At 36.8% G+C, this 22,048-nt stretch overlaps 1 protein-coding gene and 1 long non-coding RNA gene across 5 annotated transcripts in view; one reads left to right on the top strand and one right to left on the bottom strand.

Moving 5' to 3' along the window:
- Positions 1-22,048, top strand: part of LOC138815856 (oxidation resistance protein 1) — a 240,482-nt gene that overhangs the window by 127,712 nt on the left and 90,722 nt on the right. The window contains exon 1 of one of the 4 annotated variants that reach the window (XM_070005238.1): positions 8,136-8,233. The exons of the other annotated variants lie outside the window; for them this stretch is intronic. Within the exon in view, the coding sequence (XP_069861339.1) occupies positions 8,215-8,233 (19 nt within the window). The 5' untranslated portion in view covers positions 8,136-8,214. Of the gene's footprint in view, positions 1-8,135; positions 8,234-22,048 lie in introns of those variants that run through there. 4 annotated transcript variants of the gene reach the window in all.
- LOC138815858 (uncharacterized) overlaps positions 9,463-22,048 on the bottom strand; it is a 39,927-nt gene continuing 27,341 nt past the window's right edge. The window contains exon 3 of the long non-coding RNA XR_011368501.1: positions 9,463-9,992. This is a non-coding gene — a long non-coding RNA (uncharacterized lncRNA). The remainder of the gene's footprint in view (positions 9,993-22,048) is intronic.

The raw sequence follows: 22,048 nt of genomic DNA, 5'->3' as shown, positions 1-22,048 counted from the left end.
CCTCATTATGATCTGAAAGGTTTTTTTCCTTACTTCATTTCTTTTGTCCATCTCTTGTGTGATAATTTTGAATTTTAAAATCAAATAGTTAAAAATTGTTATTGAGTTGATCATAATCTTTCTTTAATTGTGAATAATGTGGTACTAATATGATTTAACTTGACAATAGAAGGTAGTATGTGAAATACCTACATATAGTTTCTTCTTAAATTTAAGAATTATATTTTTGTTTGAGAAACTAATTAATTTTTTTTCAGGTCTTAAGTTCTAGGTTTTGTTTTCTAATGTGTTGTCATTGTATAATTTGACACTTTTAAGGATGTTAAAACCTAAGAATTCATGACATTATATTTGTAGTCTTTTGTTATTCTAGACTATACTTCCAAGTCTCCAGGATTCAACTTTGGACCTAGTACCTTGTTTTTTTTTCAGTAGATGTTTGTATAATTCTCTGATTGAATTTAAACAAATGTTATAAGAGATAGCTTAATGGAAAGAATTACTGTTCATGTGAAAATAGCTTTCACAAAACTGAATTAAATTTATGGATGTAGAAATAAAAAATTAATGTTTTAATACATGACTTATAACTTAATAGTAAAATACCTCAATACAGCTTTCCCAAGGTAATATTTAAGTAATACCTAATTGTTATTTAATGTATATATATATATATATATATATATGTCAGTGAAAAAGTGCATTTTTCAGGTATTAAAACTATAAATTAATTTGAAAATAAATTTTAGGTGCACTCATAGAACATTTAATAACTATCATATATTTCTCATAAGAAAATGAGGCAAATGCAGTTTAACACATTTCTTTTCAAGCAAGATGATGGTGGCTCACTTCTGTCACTCTAGCTATTCAGAAGCTGAGATCTGACAGATTTCAGTCTAAATCCAGTCTGGGCATAAATGTTTGTGAGACTTCTCCAAAATAGCAAAAAAGAAATACTGAAGGTGTGGTTCAAGTGGTAGAATGCCACCCAAGCAAGCAAGCAAACCAGAGGAGCTGAAGGTCTTGAGTTAAAATTCATGGAAAAAAATCACACACACACACACACACACACACACACACACCACACACATACACACCACACACACACACACACACACACACACACACACACACACAAACACACACACACACACGTAACTACTACACTTCCCTTTTCTTGTTGTTTCTTTGTGCTGGTCCTGGGGCTTAAAATCAGGGCCTGAGCACTGTCCCTGAGGTTTTGTGCTCGAGACTAGGGTTCTATCATTAGTTTTACAGTTCCACTTTTTGGTAGTTAATTGGAGATGAAAGGCTCGGGGACTTTCCTACCTGGGCTGGCTTCAAACCATGGTCCTCAGATCTCCATTTCTAATAGCAGAAAGTGTATGATATCTGTTTTTGTAAGTTGTGTTCATTTCCCCTGACTTGATGATCTCCAGTTCCATACCATATTCAGCAAATGACACAACCTCATTGTTCTTTATGGCTGAATAAAACTCCACACTGTGTATATATACCACATTCATCATCCATGTGTTGAAGGGCAGCTAATCTGATTGATGCCATAACTTGGCTATTTTGAACAATGCCATGAAAACCATGGGAATGTAAGTAGTATTCTTATAGGAAGTTGATTCTATAGTAATTGACTCTGCCATAAGAAAAGCATTGACTGGTACTGCCTAGGGAAAGTATGAGGCATAGTAGCTGCTTAGTACAGCTTGCCAAGGAATGTCAGAGGAAGAACAGGATGGAAAATGTGCCTCCTAGTAACCTGAGAAAATTTCCCCAGCACTTTAAAGGACTTTTTCTTTAGTCACAAAGTATGTTCACAAGTGAAAAAGAGAAGGAAATAAAAGAGTCTGGACTATGAATGATGGTTGAACCATCATTATAACTCCAGTGCTTAGTAGCTTCGATTCATGACAGCTCAATAAACAGCATTAATTTTTACTATATGCTACTTGGTCTGGTTTGGTCACCAGCTTAAAACTCTTTTATTCAATTTAAGCACAAAGCAACTTTGTGAATATATATGATTTATGAAACCTGACACTCTTGAAATACCCTATAATATCACTTCAAATTTCTTTTAGGGGTCACTTCTAAATTCCCACTCTATTCACCAACAAATAGAAAAAAAAATCTTGATAACCTTTCTCACATATCCAAGCGCCATATTTTCTATGAGCCAGGGAGGATTGCTGTTTCTCTGAGAACTCTTTCAGAGCTGGGAGTGTTCATCATTCAATATCTTGAGCACATTTGTTGTTCCATTTGCACTGCTTCTTTGAGGGAAGGCCTTCTTCTAGTCTTCTGCAGCAAACATTTTGAGGAGAATGCATCCAGCAAGTAAAAGTAAAATGCCCATCTCTGGTAAAAGTTATAACTGTGCTATTGTAATGTGATATTAGCAAAAATACTTTTATAATCATACTTGTTAACAAAGAACAACTATAATTAGGAAGGCTATTTCTAATTCCAAAATTACTAAGTCATAGAGAGATATTTCTTTCCATCAAATTTTTGTTTGCAGATCTGTCTTCATTGGCTTAAAACAAACAGGAACATAGAAAGATAGAGAGGAGCTGGATACTGGTGGCTCACGCCTGTAATCCTAGCTACTCAAGAGGCTGAGATCAGAGGATTACGATTCAAAGCCAGTCTAGGCAGGAAAGTCTGTGAGACTCTTACCTCCAATAAACCACCAGAAAACTGCAAGTGGTGCTGTGGCTCAAATGGTAAATCACTTACCTTGAGATGAAGAGCTGAGGGACAGCGCCCAAGCCCAGAGTTCAAGCCCCACGACAGACCAAAAAAAAAAAAAATAGGTAGAGAGGGTCTGGAGGAGAGAGGAGATGAGAGCCAAAAAGGAAGGAAGGAGGGTAGGTTAGTCTAATTGGAATAAACTCAAGCTGATGTATTTAGTCAGTTATCAGGCTCTTTATAATAAACCAACAACCAGTCATGATTGGTTGTAATCCCAGCTCTAACAGGGAACAGCAAGAGGATCATGAGTTCAAAGTCATACTGAACTACATAGTGAGTCTTGTTTCAAATATCCAAGGACTGGGATCATTTCTTAGTGGTAGGACATTTGCCTAAGATGCATAAGACTGTTTTGAGTTTAATCATAGGTGTGGCAGATACATACAGACAGGTAGACAGACTGACAGACTAATAAACCTGGATATTGAGTCAAGGTCAAAAAGTCACATCTTTAGGTTGTCTGGTGTGATAATAGACATAGGATAATAAATTATTAAACTACAAAGTAATTAAGAACAAAAACAATAGGAGCTATGGAAGCAATGGTATTCTTGACACTTTACAAAATTCTTAAATCAGAGCCTTTTAGCATCCTGCTTCCAAAATGGATGAACAGCAATATTCATCCCTGTTCATTGGATATGTAATGGATAGCTCTACCCAAAATTGAAAGATGACTTGAATTGATGTTACCAAATCTTGAAGAAAAAAAAACCCAATTTAGATGACAAATTAGGTAAGTTTATTTCTTATCAAATTCCTAATGAAAGCAAATGACAAAATTTTTGGAACTGTGGATATTATATAGACATTGCACACATATATAGATAGATAAATAGTTATATATATTTACTTACATAGGTATTTGTGATATGAATCACAGGTATATTTGATGTGTGTCTGTATAGCAGTGTGTGTATGTGTATGACTTTGAAGCTCTCTTACTCATATTGTAAAACACTACACAAATACAGGTAGCATTACCATCTTTGTAAATCGATATAAATATGTGACTCACATTTGCTTATGTTTTCTTTAGAGTTGTGTTGTTTGTGTGTGTTTATTTTGTTCTTATAGAAGTCTTACTTTAAACAAGAGATAATTCATTCTTGCTTTTTACTTCTCAAGAGTCTCAAAAGTCTGTTGCTATGATAAATTATTTGAAATTGAACATCAAGCCCTCTTCAAATTTTTGCCCGCTCATTTTGCTTAGCATATAAAGCCAAGGAAACATTCTGTGCATAGAAAGCTCAGCAAAACTTGAGAATAAAATCTCCCAGGACAATTGTGTATCTAACAAAAGAATATTAGTGGATGTACTTTGTAAATTATGAAAACACTGAACATATGTACGGTGGTTACATTTGCGTTACTTTAATGTGGTAGGATGATATCTAGTATTAAACTAAGGCATTCATATCACTAAGGAAAGAATCGAAGTTAATATCTAAGCATATGTTAAAACAGAGTGCCAGGAATTTAACTAGAACATTTACACAGCATTCACAAGGAATTCTGTTGAAAATCCTTGATAGTAATGAGGTTTGAATTAAGGGCTTCTTACTTGCTAGATAGATGCCGTACCATAGGAGAAACCCCTCTAGCTCATTAGGTTTTGGCTATTATTGAGATAGGGTCTCCATTTTTTACCAGGCCAATATGGACTATAGAAATGCTATTACACTTCTGCCCCAGCTAGAATGATAGATATGCACCACCATGCCCAACTTTTTCTGTTGAGATGGAGTCTCACAGTCTTTTTTCTCTTGGCCTTGAACCACAGTCCTCCTTATTTTATCCTCCTGAGTAGGTGAGAGTACAGACATGACCTATCATACCTGTTTGATTGCTGTAACTTTCAAAGGTATCAAGAGAAAAGTTACAAGTGATTGCAAATTCAGCTCTTTAAAGAAGATAAGACACTATAAATTTTCACTTGGGAATGGATCATATTGCCAATGTTTACATTTCCTTATCAAGATCAGGTTGACTTACTCATTTATTTTACCATTAAGTGAAAATCTTATTATAGAGCTTCAAAACTTGCCAGACTATGAGCTCTGTATCACATGAAAATCTGGGTATGATTACTTTAACATAGAGATCATTTTTTTAAATTTAATTTTATTTTATTTGTGAACATACTGTACAGAGGAGTTACAATTACATGGGCAGGATAATGCGTACATTTCTTACCAAGCATTGCAGCCTCCTCCTTTGTTTACCCTTCACCTCCCTTCCCAGCCTCCCCCCTCCCCCCCATCCCAATCCTTCTCCTTCTCCCCCCCTCCCCCCCACCGACGTTGTAAAGCTGGTTTTGGACATGACAACTTGTACTTCTCATTGTTGCAACAGGTCCACCTGTATCCTTAAACAACTGGTTTTTCCCCATCTCCTCCACAAGTTATACTGACATCAAATATAGTGAAAGCAGGGGTTATACTGTGGGGGAGGGACATACAAAGCAACAAAGAGATAATCTTATAAATGCATTAGAAACACATGCATGAAAGAAAAAAACATTAAAATACACATCTAAGGGTTCATTTTCCTGACATCACATTATCTGACCTTTTCCGCTTGACTCATACATATACTAGATATTACAAATAAGGGAAACCATGGGACCTATGTTTCTTTGGGCCTGGCTTACTTCACTTAATATAATTTTTTCCAAGTTTTTCCATTTCCTAACAAATGGTGCAATGTCATTCTTTCTGATGGAGGCATAGAATTCCATTGTGTATATATACCACATTTTCTTGATCCATTCATCTACTGAGGGGCATCTGGGTTGGTTCCATATCTTAGCTATGGTAAATAATGCTGCAATAAACATAATTGTGCTGGTAGCTTTAGTGTGGTCTTGTTTGTAAACATTTGGGTAAATGCCCAAAAGTGGGATTGCTGGGTCATAGGGGAGTTCTATGTGAAGTCTTTTGAGGAACCTCCATACTGCTTTCCAAAGTGGTTGAACAAGTTTACATTCGCACCAACAATGAAGTAAAGTTACTTACTGTCCACATCCCCTCCAGAATCTGTTGTTAGAGTTCTTGATTTTTGCCGTTCTAACTGGAGTGAGGTGATATCTCAATGTTGTTTTGATTTGCATTTCTTTTATGGCTTGGGATGTTGAACATTTCTTCATGTGTCTATTGGCCATCCTTCTTTCTTCTTCAGAGAAGTTTCTCTTTAAGTCTTTCACCCACTTATTTATTGGGCAGTTGTTTCTTTGAGGATTTGTTGTTGGGGGGTTTAATTTTTTGAGTTCCAAGTATATTTTAGATATGAGACCCTTGTCCGTTGTATGGCTAGTAAAGATCTTCTCCCAATCCGTGGGCTTTCTATTGATCTTGCTAGCTATGTCATTTGCCCTGCAGAAGCTCTGCAACTTTATGTAATCCCATTTGTCCAACCTTTCTTTGATTTGTTGTGCTTCCGGGTCTCTATTCAGAAAATTTCGGCCTGAGCCAAGGAGACCTAGGGTTTCTCCTATTCCATCCTGTAATGTTTTCAGAGTGTCTGCTTTGAGTTCAAGGTCTTTGATCCATTTGGAGTTGATTCTGGTGCAGGGTGATATATAAGGATCTAGCTTAAGTTTTCTACATGTAGTTAACCAACTTTGCCAGCACCATTTACTGAAGAGGTTGTCTTTCTTCCATTCTATTGTTTTAGCTCCCTTATCGAAGATTAGATGGCTATAGGTCTGTAGGTTCATTTCTGGGTTTTCAATTCTATTCCATTGGTCCTGAGGTCTGTTCTTATGCCAATACCAAGCTGTTTTGATTACTATGGCTTTATAGTAGAGTTTGAAGTTTGGTATTGATATTCCTCCAGCAGTGTTCTTTCCATTGAGGAGCGTTTTTGCTATTCGGGGTCTTTTATTGTTCCATATGAATTTTTGGATTGCTTCTTCTATTTCCTTGAAGAATGAGGTTGGAATTTTGATAGGAATTGCGTTGAATTTGTAGATAGCCTTGGGAAGTATTGCCATTTTCAAGATGTTAATCTTTCCAATCCAGGAGCATGGGAGGTTTTGCCATTTTTTAAGTTCTGTGTTGATTTCCTTTTTTAAGATTTTAAAGTTTTCATCATAGAGGGCCTTCACTTCTTTAGTTAATTCCTAGGTATTTTATTTTTTGTGGGGCTATTACAAATGGAGTTGCTTTCCTAATTTCAGCCACACTTTTCTCATTGTTGGCATACAGAAAAGCCATTGATTTGGGGGGGTTAATTTTATAACCCGCTACTTTGCCAAAGTTTTGAATCAGCTTAATTTGGGAGTGGAGTCTATGGGATTCTTTAAATACAAGATCATGTCATAGAGATCATTTTTGTGGGCCGTTGGAGATATAAATTTTATTTTTGAGTAATGGTTGCTATTTCTTCACAGTGCATTTTTTTTATTTGCCCCTAAAGCCCACCTGTTTGGGCATCTCCTAGTTCTTAGACTTGCAAAGATCTTTATCTATAGAGTTAACACGTCAGCCAATTTACCTGTTATATGACCAACACATGAATATGAAATGTGCGAGCTGTTACCTCAGCCCCCAAATTAAACACAGTAAGGCAATATGAATATATTCATTACATTGCTAATGAAAGTTCTCTTAAAAATATGACAATAGGAGAGAGTAGAGAGAAACAGCCACAAAATCTCCAGAATTCTGAAATTGAAGGATATGAACAGAAAGTCAGACACAGATGGACGATTGGTACCATTTGCTTCCCAGAGCTAACTGGGAAAATGGAGTAAAAAGCACTTTATCCAGTTACTAAGAATTCAACACTGTGGCAGGTGTGGATTCTCAACTGGCACTAATAAGGGGTCTAAGGAAGAAAATAGCTATCATATGCATGTTAACTTCCTCATGATGATCCAGTTGGAGACTTTATGAGGAAAAGCTAACTTAGGTTCTGATCATGGCCAGTGGCATTTAAATCTCTGTTAAAAATAAATAAAGCACCAGTCTGGTTAGTAACCAGCTTATCAAATGCACCACCTGCCCATCCTATTAGGACTATAAAATAGAAATTTGTTCAAGGTAGCTATGCCATTTGTTTGCTTTATGATAAAAAGCTGCACAGAGATTGAGTTCTGCTATCTCACTTCATTATAGACTTTGCAGGGTCAACTTAGCAACGTATCATGCTAAGTGTGCTAGCACTATTTGCACAGTGTTCACTGAGCCAAGAATAAGCTCACAGTCCCGGAGCAGGTACAGTGAGTTGCCTGTGTGCAGAAACAGAAGCTTCTGAGTCTTACACACTGCCACCCAGGGTCAGGGACTGGGCTGGGCGGGAGGAGAGGCCACTCTCCCAGGAAGGAAGTGTTAGGTTACTCAGGGAAGGGAAGCACATAACCCCAAATTCCACTCTCCAGTCTGCCGAGCAAAGCAGTGTATTTCTGGCTGAGCAGGGCTTGAAGAGAAGACTGCAGAAATGTTCTGCTCACGTAAAGGTATGTATAAATACTCTCACCTTTGTACAAGGCTCCTTGGAAAGTCTGGTCAGGCAGAATGCAGAAGAATTGTTTTGTGTTACCTTTTAAATATCTAGATGAGTTATATGGATCTGTTATGACTAGGGAACTGGAAGTTCCATTAGTTATGGTCAAGAGAAAAGGCATATTTCATGGGAAGGCATGAAGGGAGTGATTTCTATCAAAATTCTAAACCTAAAATTCTAAACAAATTACATTCTGTATGTCATTATTTCCTTATGATTTGTTACTGCTGTTAATTATGATTCTATATGGAAAGTACCTCAGAAATGGATTCAGACCGTGATTTGAATCCTTTCCACATCCAAAGACCATTTTTTAACAAATCAAGGTGATGTCTTTTTTCATTCACTCATACTAAAATTTCCATATTGCCTTATCTTTTCCCTGACTTATAAAAACATATACAATGAGAATCATGATAGTGATGAACTCACATGCTCTTGCCTTTATCACCCCTATATTCTGGGTTTCAAATACTGGCTATTCATTGTATTTAGGCTCTCCTAAACCATTTTCTTCCACAGTTGCTTCTATGCCTTTGTTTCCCCTTAGTGCTTTATTACTTTAATTTCTCTGGGCTTTGGAGAAAGGTGGAGAAAAATAGACAAGAGTTTTTTCCTCCTTTTTGTATTCTTTTCAAGTTTTGGTCAAACAAATGCAAATGACATTGTCATCGACAGATCGATCTATATTTTTAAATGGAAGGAATAAAGCTTTAAAAAGAACGGAGGCATGTAAGTAACCTCTGGTGGTTAATGGCATGCAGTCGATGGAATTCATTATTGACGTTTGGAAATGAAATTGCTCAGCATTATTATTTATTTATAGTTTTGGCTTTCACAAGAAATAATCACCATTAACTAGTTAGTTTTTCCTTGATCACAAATAATCATGTGACAGTGTCAGAATGTATAATATAGCTTTCCACTTAGCCATGATCCTAATGATAGGGCAGGGTGTTATCTCTAGTAATACATTTATGAACATTATAAGCAGCTAAAAAGCTGAACTTGGGGGATAATTTCAGAAAAACATATTTTTCACATCATGGAGCAATTTTTTATGAGGTTCCATCTGCAGAAATGTTTTTAATTACCAATACATAATTTCATTTTTCTACGTCAGTGCACAAACACTATGATGATAAGCCTAATAGATAAAGAATTCCACGTAAAATATTTAAGTAGTTTCAGCATGAACAACTCTTTAATTTCCATCACAAGTTCAAAAGCTTTTAAATCTCTGGGGAGGTTGATAACCAGTCATGTCAAATTTTAATTTTTAAGTAATACCAAATAATCATCTTATACTTAGTTCAACTCTGAAAATTATTATGTCTTAATAACTTTAAAATACACATAAATGAGGAAAAATCTTCAGTATTAGACATGGAAAGATGAATGGTAAAAAAATGTATGGAACTTTGATATTTAAAGGTGGCATTTTCATATACAGGACATGTACATTGTCTAAGATCAGGAGAATTCCAGCAGAAATATTTTGGCTAATTTTGAAATTTAGAAGCTTATTTTCCCATTAGCTTCTTCTGCCCATTCTTCCAGCCTCTTCTTCACAACGTCCCCCCCCCTTCCTCAGCTGCTTGCTCTTCTTTTCTTCTCTCCTCATGATTCTTCCTATTCCCCAGATACCTGTATACTCAGACTTTTTTTCATGAGAGGGTCTCTTTCCTTCAGTAGTGGTCATCACTGTGAAACTGAAGAATAGCAATTAATATTTCATATCTTGCACTTAAGTATCTTAATCTAGAGTGTGCATTGCACTACTCAACCTAAACACTTAATAAGTCCTTATTGATTATCTAGTAAGGTCATATTATGACTGATTTTGAGACTTTTCATGCCCCCACCCCCTGATTCTAAGATCTGTCTTTTTAAGCTTTTTGACATTTGCAAATCTGAGAGCATTTTGAGAGGAATGGTGTCCTGTGATTTAATTGACAGGGATTTGGGATTTGTTTTATCTTGTTTCTTTTTTTTTTTCTTTTTGGTAGTGTTGAGATCAAAGCCAGAGACTCACACACATTGCTTAACACCCTCTCCATTCAGAAAGCTTTTCTTTCATCGTTTGGCGTTACATAGTCAGTGGGGTCTTGGTTGGATGAAGTCGAGCAGTAAAAATAGAGACAGACAAACTGTTACTTGTACAATAAGTTAACATCTGCACACTTCACACTCATACTTCACAGGAGGATTCCTTGTTTTTTCTTCAATGGATTTATCTGTGGCCAGTTTGGTTTCTTTTCACTGCTTTGCCTCACCCTGGGTCCCCAGAGTCTACCTGTTCTTGGGCAAAACTTCTTGACTAAGCATACTGGAAAATACACAGAGATGGTTATTAGTAATGTAATCACCAGCATTCAACTGAAATGAAATGCAAGGGTTTAAGATTTTGAAACTAGGGGGAGGTGGGAGGCTGGGAAGGGATGTGAAGGGTAAACAAAGGAGGAGGCTGCAATGCTTGGTAAGAAATGTACGCATTAACCTTCCCATGTAATTGTAACTCCTCTGTACAGTATGTTCACAAATAAAATAAAATTAAATTTAAAAAAAAGATTTTGAAACTAAAAACCATTAAGTTCAAATTATGGTTTTGCCCCTTTAATTTATGTGTCAAGCAATCTGCCAATTAGTCTCAAACTTCTAATTATGTATCTAAAGAACAAAATTAATATAAACAATTTCTTCATCACAGAACTGTTAGGATAGCTTATGAAAACTGGGGTGCCAGTAAAAGTAATGAACATGTCATGTATATGAGAATACTATGGAGCTCAAGTATTCGTGTTAAACCCCAACATGAAGGCTGAGTGTGAGTAAAATGCTCACAATAGGAAAGAGATATTACATAATTTGCTCTAGCTGATGAATGTAAACGACATTTTTAATTACCACTCAAAATGATTACATGATTCATTAGTTATCTGAATGAAAACAGGAGAAATGTAAAACATATCTTCAGTGGGCTTCCTGTACACCAGAATTCTGAATCTCAGAGCTGAATGCATGCCAGTGTCTAAGAGCTTCTATCCTTTATTGAATTAGCAGCCCACAGCTTTGTCATTAAAAAAATAAATGTCATTAAAAACTGAAAAGGTTTACTTAGATTCTCCAGTTCCTTTTCTGTCTTTGTTCCTTCCAATTTGTGTTTGTTTTATTGAAGTTTGAACTCAGAACTTTACTAGTCAGACACTCTACCACCTGAGCCACACATGCAGTCTTTTCTTCTGTTTATGAAACAGCACTGGTACATTTAAGAGAGGATTTTGCAGCACTAAAATTTTTTAGATCAAGGCGCACACTTAGGGGTAAGTCTACTAAGATAGGCTTTATTCTGATGACTATGAGAGTCATTTGTGACAAAGTTTTATGTGACTTCTTACTTACGAGGAGAAAACACTGGAGAAGCATTGGCAACAGTTAGTATTCTTTGTGTGTTTGTTTTAGTTGCTGGCTCCAACCAGCCAGACCATACCTTCTTATTTGTTGGGTCCTCTGTTATCCATAAGGTGTTAAAATGAAATAACATTATTATGACAACATCTTCTCTCCCAAAGGAATCATTTCAGGTACAGAAATAACACATGTCATATTCATTGTAATTTTGAGAAGGCTCTAGTTTCTGCCTCTAGATATTCCTGGGAGGGAAATGATAAAAGATTCCTAAATGAGATCAATCACATATTTCTTTTTGTAACCTTTTCCTTCCATCAAGACATCTTTCAATGTTTTCAGGTTGTAATATCATTTTACAACTTGCCAGTCCAGTTCATAAAAGAGCATAAGTGGGGGAGAATAATGAAAGGAGTGACATTGATCAACGCATTGTTCTTATAAACTGATTTGTTGAATGGTTACTCCTTTGTAAAACTACCTACAGATAATAAAAATAAATATATATATATAAGGAGTCAGTCTTTTCTCACAAAAATTAACAATAAAACAAACATAGGACATATGTGTCTTCAAGTGTTCTGTGATACCTTTTATTGTACTGACTTTCAGTAACAAAATAGTAATAAACAATATTTTATTGTATTCAAAATACAGGGTACTTTGATGTTACTTAAAAGAGTGTTGCCAAATATAAATCTCCTTGCGATAGTGGCTATAAGATACCAAACTCTTCCTTTAAGGGTAAACATTTAATGGCTCTGTTTTGAAGGGTAGGAAAACTTTCAAGAAGCAAAGGAAAAGAAGGAAGTCCTATTTTAAGGCATGTGCAGGTGGAAAGCGGAACTGACAATGAGGAAACTCTTAGCCATTGTTAGGAAGGCCTATCCTCTCTTCAGCTTTATTTGCCAGTGGAAAGTCTTTCACTATCATTTAAGTTACTTTATTTCTCAAAAATTATGACCCTAACAAGAACATTTTCACATTGAATAATATCCTGGGATTGAAAAATAATTTCCCATTTAGTTTATTAACAGCAAACACTTAATTTGTACTATAGTAAGTGCTCTTCATAAATTAACTCATCAACATATTAGCACAATTTTGAACAATGTAGTATTCATATAGTAAGTCATATTAGAATTGCAGTTAATAGATGCACCATTTTTTTAGTTGTTTAGAGCAAAGACAGTGTGGTCTTCCAGACTTTGTTGTTACTCTTTCATCTCTCATCAGAGATTCTGTTTTGTTTACTCTCTTCTCAGAATAACTTAGTATCAGTACAGCTCTGCAGTGAGTCTTCCTAGGTTCCGACACCATCATCTCCCCACTACATTGTACCTCTGCCTTATGTCATCTATCCCCTTCCTCCTCCCTTCCTCCCTTCCTCCCTTCTTCCCTTCCTCCTTTCCTCCCTTCCCCCTACCCCCCCCTCTCTCTCTCTCATTCACACACACACATACACATACCACTTTTCAGTAAGGCAGATGGAAGCCTGTGGTCAAAACACAATCTCTTTGTGCCACTTCTTCACCCAAACTCATTCTTCCTATCACTCTTTGAGTAAAACCCAATCTAAAATCCTAATTTATAATCTGTAATATTCTACCTGACCAACCCTGCAACCTGCAATACACATGTGTGTGCATTGCACACACACATAAATAGGTTATTTTCTATCATCTCCCCCTCATGATTTCACACCTTCCACATTAGCCTTTTTGCTATTTCTTGAACAACCTAAACCTGTTCCTTTCTCAAGGCATTTGTACTAGTTTTTTTCTCCTTTTTCCCCCCTCTAAGATTCTTTCCATACACATGAGCATGGCACCCTGTCTTTCTTCCTTCAGATCATCATTGACAAGTTGTCTAAATATCTAAAATGTCAAATATCCTGCCCTGGCACCTCAACAATTCATATGTGCTTTTCTCTGCTTTTGATTTCTATTTTATCCTTAGCCACCATCACTGATATGTGTACCTGTGTCTTATTTTTATAGTAAGTGGAAAATCTAGCCTCATCTGACCTAGTGTACAAGCAAACACATCCATAGTTTTTAATTCTTTTTCTAAGAAAGGAGAATACTTTATTTTGCATAGTATAAAATAGCACGTGCACAATGATAAAAGAAAAAGTTAACATTAAGGAAAAATATGAAATGAAAATACATATTTCAGTGCTGAGCACATTCTGTGATATCAAGTTATTAGCATTTCATATTTGGTAACCAAGTGTCATGTAATGAGAGAGACAGACACCTACCTAGACGATTAAAATTTTGTACTTCTATAGATATCAGAATGAGTGATTAATTTTAAACTGGAATTTGGAAGAAGAAATACTGAATGTATATTGACAGCTGAAGGTAGAGCCTGTGAGAGTTAGTTGTCAGGCATGTCAATACCAGTGGAGGAAAAGAGTTAAAGGACTCAAGAATGAAGAAAGTTCCTCCTTTATTTAAATTTCAAATTTTATTTTTATGATCTTTAGCTATTCAAGGGGTTCAAATCAGCCTGTCAGTTTATTAATACAATGCACATTGATTAGTCTCACCCCTTTTATCATTCAACCCCCTCCATGTAGCCCAACTTCACCTGTCCCCTCAAATGGGAGACCAGAAATAAGTGTGACTTTTCTATGATTTTGCCTGAGAGATGGAATTCACTACAAGAGAAGATATATATAGATATATAGATATATAGATATACATATACATATATACTATAGAATAGACATTACAGGCAAATCAGTTATCAGAACAGTTGTTGAATTTAACTTGGCAAAGTTAAATTCATTACTGAGCCAAATGCATCAGATAGAAAGTTAAATGCATTACTTAGCCAAATGCGTCATGTAGAAAAATTGAAAGTTTATTTTTCCCACACTACTTCAACCTGTTCTGTTACAGAGTTCAGTTTTCAGAGTACAAAAGAAGAAATTCTGCTTTTCATATTGTTAGCTTTGGTGACATATTAGGCCATCTTCCTATACTTAAGTTTTTTTTTCTTTTTCCTTCTCCTCTTCCCTCCTCCTCCCTCCTCCTCCCTCCTCCTCCCTCTTCCTCCTCCTCCTCCTCCTCCTCCTCCCTCCTCCTCCCTCCTCCTCCTCCTCCTCCCTCCTCCTCCCTCCTCCTCCCTCCTCCTCCTCCCTCCTCCTCCTCCCTCCTCCTCCTCCCTCCTCCTCCTCCCTCCTCCTCCTCCCTCCTCCTCCTCCCTCCTCCTCCTCCTCCCTCCTCCTCCTCCTCCTCCTCCTCCTCCTCCTCCTCCTCCTCCTCCTCCTCCTCCTCCTCCTCCTCCTCCTCCTCCTCCTCCTCCTCCTCCTCCTCCTCCTCTTTTTTGCCAGTCCTAGGGCTTGAACTCAGGGCCTGGGCACTGTCCCTGAGCTTCTTTTGCTCAAGGCCAGAACTCTACCATTTGAGCCCCAGTGCCTCTTCTGGCTTCTTCTTGCTATGTGGTACTGAGGAATTGAACCCTAAGGCACATTTCTATTTAACATTTTTTAAAAAGCTCTTCTCCTAAGCCATTGTAATGTGATTTTCTATCCTTTGCATACCCTTCCATCACTTCATTCTTCTGCAAAATCAGGTTTTCAGTACATCATTTCCCTGATTTAACAGGCTCCCTCTGCACTTCCTGTTACCCAAACCCTTGGCATTTGATATAGTTTAGTGACAGACTGTTTGATCTCAGGGCCTTGTTTAGAGGATAGTGGTAATTTCTACATCAGTAAGCAAGCAAAAAGGAAATAAGATGTTCAGATAAGAAGTGCTAAGAAGAAAATCATAGAGTAATATGACCACCCAGGCTGTGGTAGTTAAGCGGTGGTACAGTTAGCTTGGATAATGATGGGGGCATTTTTGTGACGGTATCATTGGAGTTGAGAATCAAATGATTTGAAGAATTCCTATTCCTATATTCCAGGGAATACATAACCAGGTAGAGAGAAAGACCTGGGGGTAGAAATGAATTTATTTTATTCAAAGAATAGAAGGAAGACCAATAGGACAAGTGATGAGTATAATGTGAAGTCTAAGAGTGAGCGAAGGGCTGTGTGTACATTCAGTACTGACTGTCACTTATGCTTGTGAAAGCTAAAATTGTTGTCCTGGAGGTGTGTCCTAATTGTAAATCTATTATTATAGTAGTAAACTTCTTGAATTTGCTGTGTACTGCATTTGTAATGTTTATTCTTCTTTTTACTTAGTTTCATAACACCCCTGGGAAGTACACAGAGCTCTGCTAATGTAGATTGGGAAATTATGGTACATAAATATTACATGACCTGCTTAAAAAGGACTGAAAGTGCCTATAATAGAATTGACCTCCACTCCCTGTACACAGGTACTGACTCGTCAGATACTAACATTGACAAAAAGTCAAAATCACCCCTTAGCTCGGATTTAAAATGAAGTTGGTGCTAACGTTACACCATTGCTCAAACTAGGAAAATAAAAAGAACTTCTATAAAGAGTAACAAAATAAGGAATTTGTTTGCCCTAAAAGATCCTGAGTATGGGGTAAAAATATTTACATCTCTTCTGCCACTTTTTTGGTTCTGCTGGGAAGCTAACTTATATATTAGATGATGTATCGCTCCTCGGCCTTTTGGCTAAGATCAAGTGTAGATGATGTTCACTGTAAGATTTAAGTTTTAAGTAAATCACTCAAACCTGTTCTTTGGAACGTGAGGAGGAAAGGGAAAGTTAGCAGGTAAGAGATATTGACATCCTAAACTAAGACAGTGATGGTTTAGGCATCAAAGCTTAGTTAAGATCAATCATGTGATCAATAATGTTTCCTGCCTCTTTGAAATGATGTCCTAGAATTCAAAGTCATGAGTTATAAAATTTACTTTATTATAAGGTGATATTGGATTATTTATAATATTATGAAAACATCTAGTAATAATTGATGTGCATAATTTTATCACTTGTGCTTAACATTTGATTTTTCTGTTTATTTATGTATATATGTATTTATTTTACTGGTCCTAGGGCTTGAACTCAAGGACTGGGAGCTGTCTCTGAGCTTCTTTTTGCTGAAGGCTAGCACTCTACCACTTGAGCCATAATGCCACTTCCAGCTTTTTCTGAGTAGTTAATTGGAGATAAGAGTCTTATGGCCTTTCTTGCCCTGGCTGGCTTCAAACTGCCATCCTCAAATTTCAGCCTCCTGAGTAGCTAGGATTACAAGTGTGTGAACCACTGGTGCCAGGCTAAAACATTTGATATTTTTACTATTCATCTTCCTAAATACTATTTTACATATAATTTTCAGTATTAAAGTTATTTTCTATTAAGACATATTCTGTGACTCTTTTATAGATTTCATTTGCTGTGTACATATGTAGCTCTTAGATGTGCAATCCTCACAGATGAAAATAGAAACTTATTTTATTTTGCTTTGTTTTGGTGCTGGTACTGGAGCTTGAACTCAGAGCCTTGTGCTCTTCCTTAGATTTTTTGCTCAAGGCTGGTACTTTGCTATTTGACCCACACTTCCATTTCCAAGAGACAATTTTAAAAGTTGGAAAACTATCTAGAAATATTAGAAATATGTACTACTGATGCTATAAGTCTAATTTTAGAAGCAAGATGGGATAATGCAGTTAATCACATGTACATCCATTTGATTTTCATTTCTTAAAATAAGATATTATGAAGAGATAGGTTAATTTTCAACCAAAAAAAGGAAAAGTTTAACCTTCTGTAAATGATAAACATAAGATATTTTGAGTATTCATTTTTAAACATAGTCTTTACGGTTTCTTTTTACTATATATATATGTGTGTGTGTGTGTATATCTATATACACATTTGTATACACATTTGTATTTCTACAGATATTAACTGTGGTAACTTGACTGAAACTTGGTGGTTGTTTAGTTTCAATTCAGTCCTTTCCATATTTTTACATTAACTTGTGTTTGTTTTAGACTCGATTTCTTACCACTTTATTTGCTGGGATAATTAAATCTTCATTGTATTTTTTTACTTTAAAAATAGCCTTTTCACTTTGTCATTTCTTAATTCTTGTAACATTTATTAAGCGAATTGTCTAATTGTATTTTGTTTCTACTTTTCCTCTAAGACAGACTTTTGAGTAGTCTTTCAAAAATGGTTTCATCTTAACATTGTAAATCTGACAATAACTTTTTTTTTTGTCAGTCATAGGGTTTGAACTCTGGGCCGGGGCTCTGTCCCTGAGCTCTTCAGCTCAAGGCTAGTACTCTACCACTTGAGCCACAGTGCTACTCCTGGTTTTTTGGTGGTTAATTGGAGATAAGAGTCTCACAGACATTCCTGCCCAGGCTGGCTTTGAACCATAATCCTCAGATCTCAGCCTCCCTAGTAGCTGGGATTACAGGCGTGAGCCACTGGAACCCGGCCTTATAATAATTTTTATTTATTTATTTTAAAATATTGTGATTAAGTAATTACATAAATTTCACAGTATTGTAAAATAATAATACTGGAGTTTTCATCATATAGCTCAAACTAATTCTGAAACATACATGATAGTTAACATTTTAAATGTATAAGTATTTTAATATACATGAGAATATTAAAGAACTGAAAAAAGTTTTCTTGTGTATAAAAATTACATACCTTGAAAAAATTCTATTTATATCAATACTTTTCTCCAAAAACTCACTATCCATATCCAAAATTGTATCTCACATTATATGTGAATATCATGCAGATAACTAAAACCAAGGCAAAATAAAGTATGTCCTCTTAGGCAAGACTCAGTTGGAAGTGTATGTAGAAAGAGAATCATTTGGAATAGAAATTATGAGGATTCAAAAAATTTATTGGCTTCTTACAGAGTTCTCATGGTACATATTCATTCAGATGTTGATATTAAACAAGAGGGCAACCCTTCCATATTATCTAACTTCTAGTACTATGAAAAAATAGACTTCGACATCTTTTAAAGGTCCTTTACATTCTTTGATTTTTCAAACTATACCTATTACTATTAAGACGTTCCAGCAAGAAAGTTAGGGAACAACTACTAAGTTCGTCTTTTTGTAGAAGGATGTTTACTTACTGCCTTTTAGAAATGATTGGGATTTCATGTTTGTAAGTACTTAATGATAGAAACTAATCGAAAATGACCACCGTTGCTGGTTGGATTCATGGTTAGAAGAGTTAAACATCTGGGAGATAAGGCCTACATCTTGGGACATGATAGAATGCATACAGAAGCAGATGTGTGAGGAATAGGTATTCCTCCATCTCTCACTTCTGAAGTTCTATTATATTGCACTTAGGGACCTCCCATGCTTACTTTTGCACTGAATGATTTACTACGAGGAACTCCTAACTAGACCTATAACCTTTCTTGTTTCTCCATGTCTTCCTAATCTGTTATCAACAGTGCCATTTTTAAATAGTCTTTCCAAAATCTAGGATCATTGGTTCTTTGTTCCTGTGCATGCAAACCTGCATATGTGTGTGTGTGTGAGAGAGAGAGACAGAGACAGAGACAGAGACAGAGAGAGCGAGACAGAAAGAGAAAGCACAAAAAAGTCTTGAACTTAGGGCTTAGACAATGTCGCTGAGCTTTGAGCCACAGCTTGACTTCTGGCTTTGGGAGATTGATTAACTGAAGTAAGTGTCTCACATTCTTTCCTGCCCAGGCTGGCTTTGAACAATGATCCTCATATCTCAGCCACCTGTGTATCTAGGATTACAAACATGAGTCATCAGTGCCTGGCTTTCATTGGTTTTTTAAAAAACAAATTCTTAACTGGGGCTGGGAAGGTGGCTCAGTGGTAGAGCGCTTGCCTTGCATGCCTGAGGCCCTGGGTTCCTCAGCACCACATAAGCAAAAAGAAAAAAGCCGGAAGTGGCGCTGTGGTTCAAGTGGTAGGGGCCAGCCTTGAGCTAAAGAGCTGAGGCACAGCACCCAGGCCCAGAGTTCAGGCCCCACGACTGGACCCCCCCCAAAAAAATACAATCCTAGCTACTCAGGAGGCTGAGATCTGAGGATTGCAGTTTGAAGCCAGCCAAGGCAGGAAAGTTAATGTGGTTGAAAGGGGTAGAGCACTAGCCTTGAGCAAAAAAAGCTCAGATAGTGCCCAGGATTGAAGTTCAGGTCCCAAACTGACAAAAACAAAAACATAAACAAAAAGAACCTTAAACATTTTCTACTGTGTACTTCATGTAGTCCAAGCATCTTACCATGGTTGGTAATCAGTCTATAATTATAGCATATCCTATGTTCTCTAGCCTCTTCACATGGAGCTGATTTTAGGGATGGTTGTCTATGGATTACTGGATGCAGCCAATGAATACATATATATATATATATATATATATATATATATATATATAACTTAATATTAAGTAGTATCCTTGCATTATTTGCCATCTTACCAAGGATAGGGATTGGGTGCTTATAGCTATTCTCTTATTTAAATTTTATAACAGCCAACTATAGTTTATAAAGATAAGTTTCATCCTATAAATAAGAAACATAAAAACAGGTTTTGAGAGGTCAGGAAACTTGCCCAAGGTCACACCTACTGATAAAAATAGACTTGTAATTGTATCTATCGAACTCTAAAGTTGATGCTTTTATAGATCTTACTGTTTTCTGGCCCACTGCCTGGTAAACAATTCCAGTTGATTAAATATTCATTTTTAAAAGCCATTACTATAAAACTTCTAGTACCTGGAAAATAATATATATTTCTTGCTTTACTGGCCCACCAAGGTTAGTGGTAATGCTCTTTCTAAATGCCCTAGTCTATTCCCTGTCATCCTCGCACATCCTAACACTCACCACATTGTAGTGTGATCATGTGTTCATATAGCAAATCCATCTATCTGTTTACAGTTCCTTGACTCTAGATACCTATCTCCACTGTTTGTTCATCCTCCAAGTTCAGTATCATGTGTATCACTATCAATAACAGCCAACAGTTGAAGGAATGACGCAGACTACAATTCTTAAGAATATGGGGCTCGGAAGTGGCGCTGTAGCTCAAGTGGTAGAGCGCTCGCCTTGAGCTGAAGAGCTGAGGGACAGCACCCAGGCCCAGAGTTCAAGTCCCACGACCGACAAAAAAAATAAATAAATAAAATAAAATCTTATAAAAAAATAAGAATATGGGGCTCTTTCCTTTCTCAGAAATTCTGAATTCCAGCTCAACATTGATGGCTTACAATGTAATCTTAGGTATTTGGGAGGCTGAGATAGAGAGGATCACACATCCAAGCCATCTAGGGCAGAAAAGGCCATGAGACTGAATCTCAACATAAAAAGTGAAAAATAAGAGGAGCAGCCTCCAGGCACATGCCTGGGCTGGTGGCAAGACACTATCTCAAAAATAACCAGTGCCGTAAAGGGCTGGAAGCATGTCTCAGCAGTAGGGCACCTGTCCAGTAAGCATGAGGCCCTGATTTTCAAACCCCAGCAACACTAACACAACCAACAGAAAACAAAATTTTGAATCCCTAATTTCATTTAATGTTTAACTGCACTATCATTTCAACTTGAGCCTGACAAATTACAAAAGAATATGGTCAGACTTCAAAAAATACTCAGAGGAAGTAACTCATCCTCTTTTATGTGGTTCCCTATTTGCTCGTAACTTTGAGGAATTTTCATAACAAATGAGGTTGAAGAACAGAGGTGACATCTAAACATAGTGAAGAGCTGAGGGACAGCGCCTGGGCCCAGGGTTCAGGCCCCATGACCGACAAAAATAAAAAATAAGATAAAATAAAAAGTGAAACAAACTTTAAATCTTAAAAAAAATACTAGTTATACCCTGGGTTAAGTCTACTAATAGTCAAGTAAATTTTGTTTGTTCTTTGATGGTTTTTTTTTTCGCTTTTCTTTTGCTGGTCGTGGGGGCCTGAACTCTGGGCCTGGGCGCTGTCCCTCAGCTCTTCAGCTCAAGGCTAGCGCTCTACCACTTGAGCAACACCATCACTTCCAGCCTTTTCTGCTTATGTGGTGCTGAGGAACCAAACCCAGGGCCTTATGCATGCAAGGCAAGCGCTCTACCACTGAGATACCTTCCCAGCCCTGTTCTCTTGATGCTTTTTAAAGTACTTTGCAGACAGGCATGACTACATCCATGACATTTCTGAAAGGCTAGCAGATGGAGAAATTCTCCTAAATTCTAAGACCTATGAATTTATGGGAGATCAGCTGACAAAGCACCTGGTCACCCCATGACTCAATGAAACCTCCAGGAATAGAGCTTCAGTTGTCTGAGTGCTAGACCAGGGCCCTAGTCAGCCAGCTACTCTCCTGTTCCTTGAACCACTTGTTAAAAATAGAAGGTAAAAGTAACCAAGTAAATTGTTGCCATTATCAATGTCCATATCCTGTTTTCATG

This window comes from Dipodomys merriami, unplaced genomic scaffold (genome assembly GCF_024711535.1).
Source record: "Dipodomys merriami isolate MVZ:Mamm:240054 unplaced genomic scaffold, mDipMer1.0.p SCAF_673, whole genome shotgun sequence".
NCBI lineage: Eukaryota > Metazoa > Chordata > Mammalia > Rodentia > Heteromyidae > Dipodomys > Dipodomys merriami.
The sequence above is the reverse complement of the archived record's forward strand: the minus strand, read 5'-3'. Positions and strand labels throughout refer to the sequence as shown.